The sequence below is a fragment of the Hermetia illucens genome, chromosome 2, assembly GCF_905115235.1.
Source record: "Hermetia illucens chromosome 2, iHerIll2.2.curated.20191125, whole genome shotgun sequence".
NCBI lineage: Eukaryota > Metazoa > Arthropoda > Insecta > Diptera > Stratiomyidae > Hermetia > Hermetia illucens.
The window spans coordinates 147250758-147262449 of record NC_051850.1 but is presented as its reverse complement, the minus strand read 5'-3'; the positions used below and the strand labels follow the sequence as shown (position 1 = coordinate 147262449).

Below are 11692 nucleotides of genomic sequence, written 5' to 3'. Positions count from 1 at the left end.
GAGCTGCTCTCATTGCAGTACTTTGAATAAATACATACAAGGGTTACAAATTGAGTAATGTAACAGACTTATCAATCGGTACACTTCACCCAAACGAAATTTATAATCAGCAGAAGCGACAAATCCTATCAAAACGAGCTGCTCCTACTTCTGAATGGGACAAAGTCTGAAGAACAAGGAGATATACCGACTCGCATTGCATTTCTTTTTTGTTATCGTAAAATTTTCCAAGGGTTTTGAATAGAAACCAAGTTGGACAGCAAAGACCTACATAGTCAGGTTGTGCATTACTTTTAAGGCCAGTTAAAGTGGAAGAAGACAAAGTTGGACCGAACTAAGTTTTGCGGCCACTTTGGAAAAAAGACCAACTTCTACACTAGCCTTCTACGAGAAAAGTTAACAATTTGTTCTTCGTTAACTTTTAAACTATAACTATCGAAAGAATTACTTCAGGGAAAATATAATTATTTTATTTTCATTTAATGAAATTCCAAATTTCTCGACAGAAATATTCTCTCCACTCGTCACTTGCACGTTTTCTATCAAAATCTAAAAAGTATTAATAATGCGACCATATTAATATTCGCTCTAGATAAATTTCGATTCAAATTTTTACGATAGATTTTTATATATGTATACATAACTATATTATTGCATTGGGGTCCTCCTGTTTCAGGTGTGATATACATAGATAAAATAATACTGGACTAAAGAATGTAGAATTTGAAGAAAGTAAGAATTCACGGCAATAACATAAATTATCCATAACGAAAACATAATTTACAGTTGAGGAATGCTTCCCCAAGATCGCAACAACCCTGAAGAGCGATTTAATTTCTTTCCAATTGTTTGCACGTGGAAGCCAATTTGTTGCAAGTGATCGTGATCCAAGATCTTTCGTCCGTCGAAAATGTACGCTGGTTTCATCATAGATTGGAATATTCTTTTGTAGTCAAGTCCCTGAAAAGAAATAAATGTAAACTTAATTTTTTGGGCAAATTAACTATATTGTGAAAGTCTTACAATGAACTCATCCCATTCCGTACATAGAACAATAGCATGAGTACCCCGAACCGCACTGTATGGGTCACTATGAATCTGCACTGCCTTTTTCACATCTTCGGGGGAATCAGTGACGCAAGGATGTGTCAGGTCATCTATGATCTGTTCCGGCTCTACCTTCGGATCGTAAATGTCAAGTTTGGCACCTTCTTCCAGTAATGTTTTGCAGACGGTAATGGCAGGAGTTTCTCTGGTGTCTCCGGTATTTTTCTTAAATGCGAAGCCGAAAATGGAAATGCGCTTATCCGATACAGTGTTGAACAAACATTCAATTATCTGGAAGAAGGAAAATTTGTAGTCATTTCGGTTTTTTTCGTAAGTGTTTGGTTCCAATTCATTTTAACTATGAATGATATTCTATACCTTTTGTGAAAACCGAGTTTTCTGATATTCATTCATATGAATGACTTGTTGCCAATACTCAGCAACTTGGGGTAAATTCAATCCTTCACAAATATACACTAAGTTCAAGATATCCTTCTGGAAACAACTTCCACCAAACCCTACGGAGGCTTGTAAAAATTTCGATCCGATACGTGAATCAAGTCCGACAGCTCGTGCCACCTCAGAAACATCTGCTCCAGTTGCTTCACAGACGGCCGAAAGCGAGTTTATACTTGAAATGCGTTGTGCTAGAAATGCATTGGCAGCCTAGGGAAAGCAGGAAAAATGGAGAAGTTAATTTTTGTTGGTTTTTGTATGTATTAAATGGCATACTAGTTTTGAAAGTTCTGAGCTCCATGTGTTTGTTGTGATGATGTTTTCTTTTGGTATCCAGTGTTGATAGACCCAGGATAATTTTTCTAATGCTTGATGGCCTTCTGAAGTTTCTTCACCGCCAATGAGTACCCGATCTGGGTGCAAGAGATCATCAACAGCCGTGCCTTCGGCCAAAAACTCTGGGTTGGACAGAATGTCGTATCTGATACCTGAACATAAAAAACCATAGCTTCATTTTTCGTTTTGACTTTGTTATTATCTTTAACATGATCGAATAAGAATTTAGGGAGATAAAATTGAGATCATTTTTATAGAGCATAAAATTAATATTTATAGGGCATAAAATTCATCATTTTCTTCAAAAGCCTTTGTCAACTTTGAGTGTCGGAAAAGGATCGCATCATTCTTTTCTAATGCAACGCAACAAGGCAAAGACAAAACGAACACAAACATTCACGACGACTGGTATTCGAACCAATGGCAACGAGGTCGACAGCGCTCTAACCCCATCCCTCCTCTAAACAACCGCGCCATCAATTAATTAGTAATGCGCTGAACCTTATTTCATGACCCTTGGACCCTCATTAACAAGCAATGGGCTCAGGGCACGAAGTAAAACAGTGAAATTTGAGTTAAACGCGTAAATGACGCGAAAGCTGAACCAAAATGTATACCAATTAAAAGGCTTTAGCGGATGAGCAAGGGCGACGACTTTCGCGGCCATCTTCGACACTGATGATCTACTTAGTGATACGGAAATACCGATAAACGAGAATCTTCCGTCGACATAATTGCGCTACAATTTACTGACAAGCTCCAACAATTTCCGTATCAATAGGAGGACTTCTCTGTAAAATTTGCTGCCAGTGCAAAAATCGAACAACCGGAATGTTGAAAAGTTCCAAAAATTGAACTATGATGAAAATGCATGCAAATGTCAGTAAAAAGTGACTGAAGACATTGATAGTTTCAAGTGTGCCGATGAGGACGTTTCCAAGAGGTAGAGCTTGGCGAGCTCAAGCTCGGTTTGACGGACTACATACATTTTGTGAATGATTCTTGTATAACTGGAACAGAAAATATTCCACCTGCGAGAAAAAATAGGTCTTTACTCGCTTAGCACAGGAAGATGGGATAATTGAACGCAACGAATCTTCGTGAGGCACGTACACAATTAAAAAGCTCGAAATTAGTGACATAAATGCGACGCTCGAGTGCGAAGTCTGTTTTTAAAATAACCATTTTTGGAGTTATTTGCAAGGAAGTCTGCTCCTGGGAAACTTATTCATACAGATCTGTGGACCGATGCAGGTTATGTCAAACGGCCATGATAGATACCTTCATAACGTTTACTGATGATTTCACCTATTGGAGTGAAGTTTGTTTTCTATAATAGAAGAATGAGGTATTCGCGGGATATACAATTCTTCAAAGAGTCTCAAAAAGCAGAAAAAGGTCATATAAAAATGTTTATCCAGAGGTGACCGAGATCGTCGAAATGAATGAGTCGGATATTGACAGGAGAATCGGGTGAACTTAACATCATACTAACAACGAGAGACCGACTAATAACATCAGTTAATTAATGAGACACCGGATTCGACAGCTCCAGGGGATGATGGACCACATTTTGAGGATACTTTGAGCGAGCCTGAATCTTTTCTGGACTTTGATTTGAATTCAGCTTCAATTATAGATGCAGTTCCAACTCCTGAAATTAAACCGACGACTAACAGTAAACTAGGAAGACCGAAAACTGAAAATCGGAAAAACCAAGAAAGCAGCACTTTACTGAAGTGAAAGTCGAAGATGATCCAGATATCGCATGAATGCCAATGAATGCGATTAAATTGGTTCGGTATTAGAGAATGATATTTGCGATCTGATGATCGGCCAACTGTAGAAAGCCACATAGTCCTGAAGGATAAATATGGAGCTGATGTGGTAGTTCCTAAGAAAATCTTATCAGATCAATTATTTATACGACATATAACATTGTTTGAGACTTGAGTTTACTCGGAATATGGCAACAAATACTATGAATCAGCGAGAATATATTGTAGACACGTTGGTTCGATTTAGAGTGGCGTCATACCACCCAACTAGTACCCCACTTAAACAAGGAATAAAGCTCTCGAAGATATACCCTTGAGCCGCGGAGAATGGAGAAAACCCACCTTAAAGGAAGCTTCTGGGACCCTTCATGTATTGATCAGTCGCGACTTGCTCTGATATAGTGCATGCCACCAGTGTTTTAAGTCAATTTAGTCACTGTTTCGGAACACTGGCAAGCTGCGAAACGTGTGCTACGTTACCATAAAGGTAGACTGGAGTTAGACATCACTTTTGGAGCAAGAGAGTGTAGCCTAGCAGGCTATATCAACACTGATTGGGCCACGTACATTGATGGCAAAATATCATACACCGAGAGAGAAATGTTTTCACGATGAGTAGAAAAGGAGCCAATGAAACAACGACTCTAAGGGATGCTTCCAAGGAAGCAATTTATCTGCGACGATTGTTTGAAGAGATTGATGCTTACACTCTGCCAAATTGGCAGAAAACCCGTGCACCATTCATACACAAAAACCAATTCACGTGTCAAATCACTTTGTGAAAGAAACCATGCCTGGAAAAGAGATCCAACTGAAGTATCTCAGGATGGAAGAAATGTTTACAGATATCCTTAGAGTCAACCAATGGAAATGCTTGTACGACTTCGGAATGAAGATGTAAATTCGAACGGACAACACTTTGAGACGGAGTGCTAATTTGTTTCGATCGACCGACAGTCAAGCAGCCATTAAAACTGTGTACTCAGTAGTGATATCTTCCAGGCTTTTAGAGCAATGAAGGAACGCACTGGGTTCCTTTTCTTAAAAACATAGAGAGGAATGAGCAAGCCAACAGACTGATCAGTCAGGGCTGTGCTATGATGGGTGAAATCTGCTCGCACTAGTAACAGCCGCTGACTCCAGATGACGAAAGCCCACCCCCTGTGCTACGTCGAATAGGATTTAGCCCGTCTATAATAAGATCCAACTGCGAAAGTTTTTGTACCAGACGCGTGCGTACAGGATTGCGACAGTTTTCCCGGGACACTGGCTTATAGGGGATCATGACGCCGGACTTAATATACCCTACAATACCTTTAACCAGGGGCAGACGGCAGACATTAGATAAACAATACTTTGAGGACCTTAAAGAGACCTCTAATTGCATGGCCAGGGCGGTGCTACCCTTCGTAAATGGTACGGGCTGGCCCCGAACATCCGAGCCGACTGAATTCTTCTTCCCATAACCTTCTCACAACAGTCGGAGTCTTAGGAGTTTCTGTCATCAAAACGATGCACCACAGCACTAATTGGGCTCTGCGGAGAGGCCACTGATGCCTACCTACCATTGCCAAATACAGTTTCATTCTATCTATTGACGTGGCAACAAGGGACGCCCTTTATGTAATCTGCCGCTAGTAACCGTCCAATTTAATAAATAGTGCATAATTTCATATGCACCAGCAGAATTTGGTTCGAGTTTTTCGTTTGGTTACTTTTCGGCCCCTAATCTTAAGCTCAATGTAAAATAATGTCATTCATCACATGAAGTTAGCATAATTCCACTTCTTTTTAAATTCCACCTTATTTCATCGTTTTATAAAATTGTCGACATCATTGACTCAATCAATTGAATCGATGTAAAAAACTAATTAGGAAACTGATAAAAGGCCTCGGATTGAATTGATTCAACGGAACAATCTCGTTATTAAACAATAATTACTTCAACACTCATGTATGGAAAAGGAAATAACTTTCCAATTGTACGATTTCCCAAGTATGCCCGGCAATTAAGACTAGATGCAAATAAAAAATACAATTAAACCGCTCGCGGAAATTAAGATAGTTCTGAGACCTGCTTCAAGAGAGCGATTAGTTTGACGATGAATGTCGACTAGCGGTAAATAGTGAATCGAGGCTTGTCGATAATTGATAAAACGAGTAGCTGAGTTATAAAAAGCAATTATGATTAGAAAATAAAACAAATCGGCAAACCGCTGAACGCTTCAGTCGTGAAAGATTTTGTTGATTTTTTATATAAGAATATTTGAGCAGCGAATAAACATTGAATATACCCAACATTCAATTCGACTGGTACTGACATTTTGTCTCGTCGGGAGTAGTAATTTAACGAGAAAGGGCAACTTTGAGCTACTATAATTTTGCTAATAATAGGATTTAAAGTAAACTTTCCAGTATTATTCTTATGAACAGATATCGTAACGGGTATTAGACAAGTACGATGACTCGTAAGACTGAGAACCTTGGTTTTGTTTGTGTTTATCTTCAGTCTTTCCAAATAGAATCCAAAGCAATTTGGTCAAGGTCCATGACCCGGTGAGGTAACAAACAAATGTCATCAGGATAGTCGAGGTGTTTGAGGAAATATGTCATAGTCCATTGAATTTCTCCACGTCCTCCGGCAAAGCAGCAAAAATAACGTCATTCATAAAAATAGGAAATAATATCGGTGACAAGACCCCGTACTTCGCAGCATCGACATTTTACGCCCAAATATGTCGCTATGATAATAGCTACATATTGGTTTTTCCGGAATGCCGCCCTGCATAGAGCACTCCAGATATACTCCGTTTGCACTATCGAAATCTTTCTCAAAATCGATAAAAAGCAGATAAACTCCGCGAACTACTTTAAAATGTTCTATAGGGTGTTGGTAACGCAGGAGAATTCGGAGCTGCTCTGTGTTGGTCGAGTTTTCGAGATGTTTTTTGAAGCGTTTCAGGATTATTTTAGCTATTATCTTTGCGAAGGCAGAGAGCACGCAGAACGGCGGTGAAGTGTTCTTCCCACTTCAGTTGTTCGTCATCGTGGATGAAGGGTCGACCGTTAACATTCTTCACGGGACCATCGAGAAATTTGCGACCACATGCAAACTGGGTATCAAGCGCGTCACACACGCTATCACTCACAGCGGTCAATAAAGCCTCAAACCCGTTCCGTTCAACGATTCCGCCATCAGCCAGATTTTATGTTGCCCCTTAGGGGCGTGGCCCAGGACTTGCACAGCACCCGAAAAAAGGACATTTTTGACGGTAGCCCAATGCCCATCTATATTCTCAGATAGCTTTCATTGTCTAGCAACTTGAGAGATCGCAGTTCCGCACCTAACACGATAGTGATAGTAAGCGACCATCAGATGGCGATCTCTTTCTAGGACGATGTCAGTGCCTATCTTGTTACACACATCTAGGAGACAACACCTAAATCTACTGCTGATCGCAAAGTGGCTCGTGCAATGACAGGTTCTGTGCTCGAACAATGCGCCACCAATGACGAGGTGGTGGAAGCTGCAGAAATCCACAGACCACCAAGTCAAGAGAGCACGCGGTGACGATTACCGAAATAGCCCGATACTGGATTCGCGTCTGGTATCACTTGGCTTTCCAGAGTACAAAAGCACATTACCGTAAAAGGAGTACTTTCCAGAGTTCCACCATCTTACTATGCTTGGGCCGTTAAACAACCAGCTTATATCGTTGGAATTCCCCCTCGAATTGGAGAAAGCGAGTATTCTGAGGATCCTCGATACGGTTGTCGTGGAGTGGACGTACATTCCAGAAACCAGTCGTAGTCCATATCCGAAGTGTTGACATTTCGGTAGTAGTAAGTTTTAAAATTTTCAGGCTGCCCCCGTTTATTATATTTAAGTACTGATTCGTCTATCCAGACTTCGATTTCTCTATTATACGGACTAAAAACGCTACGTCTAAATCTTTTCAACATCCTGTTTGATGGTGTAACCAACCGAAAGAAGAGAAATGGGTAATTTACTTGGATATTAGATATTCTGCTCTATTCTCCCGTCGTGCATCTGGTAACCGCCCTGCGGCAATGCGGTAAACAATCTACGAGGTAAGACATGGTCTTGTGATTTCACCTCGATCTTGATCTATTAAGAGACATGAATAACCAAGTTGGCCTCAACCCATAGTAAATGGAGTTGCGAAGAAAATGGAGGACACTCGAAATACAGAGTTTCGATGGTATTTTCGAAGGCAATGAAAATCTATTTATGATTCTGTTTGTACCAAAAAATTGTGCTCCATCAACAGCGCTCATATGTACGTAAAAATTAATAATGTCTAAAGTTTGCCGAGTTGTTGGTGTCCTCATATATTTGTGATTGAACCCAAAAAATACCCCTTTGAGTTTTTTGGCAAATGTGAAACAGAAAATTTTTAGATTAACTGTGACTTATGGGAATGAAATATCCTAATAAACATGATTTGGTCTTGAATGTGATCGACGGTAAAATCTGTAACGCGACGATCGATACGAAATCTATAAAAATATGTTACATTTTGTTCAATGAACTTAAACACTTTGCAAATACGCTTTCTGCAAAAATGCCGGACTGTATTTATAGCCTATCTAAATTACATAGGTGGATTTCTTTATTGGAATTTATCCTCAATATACCATATCGACTCGAGGTGAAATCAAATGTGATAAGAAGGGAGATAGATAAAAAAGTGGTTTTTCTGCAAAAGAAGAGAACTCAAAAAGCGCTCAATGTAGACCAACTAAAACCAGAATCAAGACACAGTAAAAATCGGAACACGCCTAGAAGATTTTTCAAAAGTTGTTCTATTAAAGCAGTGGATGAAAATTTCATTCGTAGATCTAGTGTTTCTACAAAACTTCTCATTTAATACGAAGAATATTACAATTCATTCCCGGAAGCAAGTTCACAAACGATCTGAGCCCTAGACTCGGAATTTCTGTAATTTCCAAATATTTCAGTAGTAACTATCGTTCTTATATTTTGCCCTACTAGATGAAAGGGTAATTTTAAGGGGGGAAACCACATTAGGAGGTTTTCAGAATTGACTTTTTTGTATTACATGGATCATTAGCTAACCCATCTCAGAATACACTGTAGAAATTTTAAAGCGAAATTCGTGGTCCGTTAGATTTTATGAGCGTAGAACCGAGCGATTATTGGGTACAGGCTTAGGGTCCACCGTCTAAGAGGTAGTTGCTTCATGTCCTTCGGAAATCTTGTAGCGTAATGTAAATAGTGTATTTAAAAATACTCAGCGTCAATCAATGATAAATGTCTTCATATCTGAAAGGGGATTTTTCTAACACTTTTTGTTTCAAAGGCGGTTTTGTCAAAATGACGTTTTTCACATTTGCGGGAGATCTAGCTCAAAAAGTAATAAATGGATCATTATGAAATTTGGAGGTATTATTCTTTACAAAATTATGAAGAATTACCAACATCTGGGGTGAAATCATACTTTTAAAGTGTCTAATTAGTGAAAAAATGATGAAAATTAAAATATTTTTTTAACATCTTCAAAATATTCGATTTTGACTGTTTTCAGCTGAATTGAGAATGTCGTGTAATTTTTTTGTTTGTGGCTTAACTTTTACAAAAAAAATACTCAAAAGTTGTTCGGAATATGATTAATGTAATGCGAAAATGTAGTTTCCCCCTTAAGAGAGGCAGAAACTACGACGATGATAATAGCGAGATGTAAATTTGTTTAAGATTGGATAGTATTCGACGCTATGAGTACTGCCTCCTTAAAGACATTGACTTCAAGATACGACATGTTTCGATCGTAAATAATATGAACAATTATTGGACAAAGGTTATCCATTAGTTTAATATTTGGTGAACAAGAGAAAGTAAAAATATTCATTTCGTTGGGCAGGAAGCCAGTGATTTTGAATTATTCAACGCTAGCTATGAGATGAGATAATTTGCCGCTGAAGCTGCCCCTTAATAATAAACCCTACCCAAAACATTAACGAGTCGCAACCACTTTTTTTAAAATAATAAATAAGCGTGGGTCTCTTAGCAGATCGCCAATAACTAGAAAACTGATCCACTTACGAGCCCAAGATCCAAACGTGAGGCAATGTGTAGTCTATTCATGATTAGTGTGAAATTTCCTATGCGGTAAACTTATAAAATAATTTTTCCATCCAAGTTTTTCACTGTCTGTTTCGGCAAAGACTAATTTGTGTTCATCCGATGGCATCCATAAAATAAAATATTTTTTTTTATTTATTTTTGCAAAGATTTTGCTCGGAGTATGTTCTTTACAAGAATTAGGAATTTAGAACTATTACGTTGCAAATTATGATTTGAAAGGTAGGGGCATTGTTTTTGCACGCTACTGTATTCCCCTCTACTAGCCATATAGGAATGAAGATGACGAAGCAATCTGTTTCAGGTAGGCAGATGCTTTTTTGTCTTATCACATTTTAGCGAGATAGTGATCAGAAAATGATTATTTTTCTTTTGCAAGGTGAAATTTCACTCTATTTGAGGAAATGACTATTTCTTTTTTGCGTGGTGGAATTTGATTCTATTTTCCAAGATAACTGGAGTTTTTAGAATGTTTTCCAAATTCCTTCAAATATGTTAGATTCCATTTATTTTCGTGCTATTGTTTCCGTGATGATTTTATTTTAAAACGATTGAGACAAGAAAGTTTCAACACTCTTTAACAAATATAAAATATATGGGATCAATAAGAGGATGTTCTTTCATGCATTGAACCTTAAGTCATCCTCAAATGATACGTATCAATTTCCTTAATTTACCTACCGGGCTTTTGATTAGCTCTCAATATATGCATTATACTTTCTGCTGCCCGAACTGGAACTGTGCTTTTTTCAACAACTATTTTATTACTTTGTGCTATCTCTGCAATTAGCCGCGCAGCACTTTCAACGTACTTCAGATCTGCTGCTCTTCCTAAAAATAGATTCATTTAAGGAATTGAACTATTCTAAATTATATATTCAATTTACCTTTCCCGTTTCCGAATGTTTTTGTGGGTGTGTTCACAGAAATGAAAATTAAGTCAGCCTCTCGAATAGCAGTTTCAACATCGGTTGAGAAGAAAAGATTAACGTTCCGACATTTCTTTACAACATCATCTAAACCCGGCTGAAAATAAATCATCAGTTAATATGATTGGGTGCAGACAACTTCATGATTTCATTACGTTTTACTAAGTAATACAATAAAAAATGTATGCAAAAGAAATAGCCAAGTCATTATACTTGTGCTCAATGGGATGGAGTCATCTAAGTAAATCGTCAGAAAATATTGGCATGTAAACTTAAGCAACGGCGGCCGATGGATAATATTTATATATGAATAATACTACACAAAGTGCTGATGTATATTTCCTCACAACAAAAATACTACTAAAATTTATAATATTGGCTATGCGGTTTCCATGGCAGGGCAGATGCGATCTCATCAGACGCTGCCTCAGCGCTTCTACCCTGCGGAACAGCAGTTTATTATCTTAAACCAGTTTAGGTTCTAACCAGGCAATTTCGGTCGTTATAATTCATACCCTTGGCGGGTTTTGAATTCAATATAAACGAGCCAAATGCCACCCGTTGCCGCTTTCGGTCACGTTGCTCTGCAGGGTAGAGGCGCGGGGCAGCGTCTGCTGAGATCGCCTCTGCCCTGCGATCGAAACTGCATAGCCAATATTATAATTTTTAAAATTACTCGGCGTTTGTCCACGAAAGAGTAGTCCGCGCACTGAATAGCAGAAGTAAGTTGCTTCTCAAATATGTGCAGCCCGCCATCAAGTAGATGGCACAACTCATCCCAAACAAAAATTTTCATTTTTACTACTCCTACTTTCCTCCTACTTCCATATCATAGAACTAACGAAAGCGTCTATGCTACCGGCTCCTTTCATCGAATATATGGAACCTTTTGAGCCAATCGGCTTTGTAGCTAGGTAGGTACGTATCTGTTGATCGAACTACGGTGCCCTGTAATTGTTCGCAGAGTTTTAGATTATAGTTGTTCTATGTTGAATTCTTCCCAATCCCCAAAACTGGACCCC

The 11692-nt window shown here is 38.6% G+C and overlaps 1 protein-coding gene across 1 annotated transcript in view; it reads right to left on the bottom strand.

Annotated features, from left to right (window-relative positions):
• Nucleotides 1-448: 448 nt before the first annotated feature.
• LOC119649518 (UDP-glucose 6-dehydrogenase) overlaps nucleotides 449-11692 on the bottom strand; it is a 40444-nt gene continuing 29200 nt past the window's right edge. Inside the window, exons 3-8 of the mRNA XM_038051700.1 lie at nucleotides 10629-10767; nucleotides 10423-10572; nucleotides 1780-1991; nucleotides 1426-1713; nucleotides 1024-1338; nucleotides 449-960 (exon numbers count right to left, since the gene is read on the bottom strand). Coding sequence (XP_037907628.1) covers nucleotides 781-960; nucleotides 1024-1338; nucleotides 1426-1713; nucleotides 1780-1991; nucleotides 10423-10572; nucleotides 10629-10767 — 1284 coding nt within the window. The 3' untranslated portion in view covers nucleotides 449-780. The remainder of the gene's footprint in view (nucleotides 961-1023; nucleotides 1339-1425; nucleotides 1714-1779; nucleotides 1992-10422; nucleotides 10573-10628; nucleotides 10768-11692) is intronic.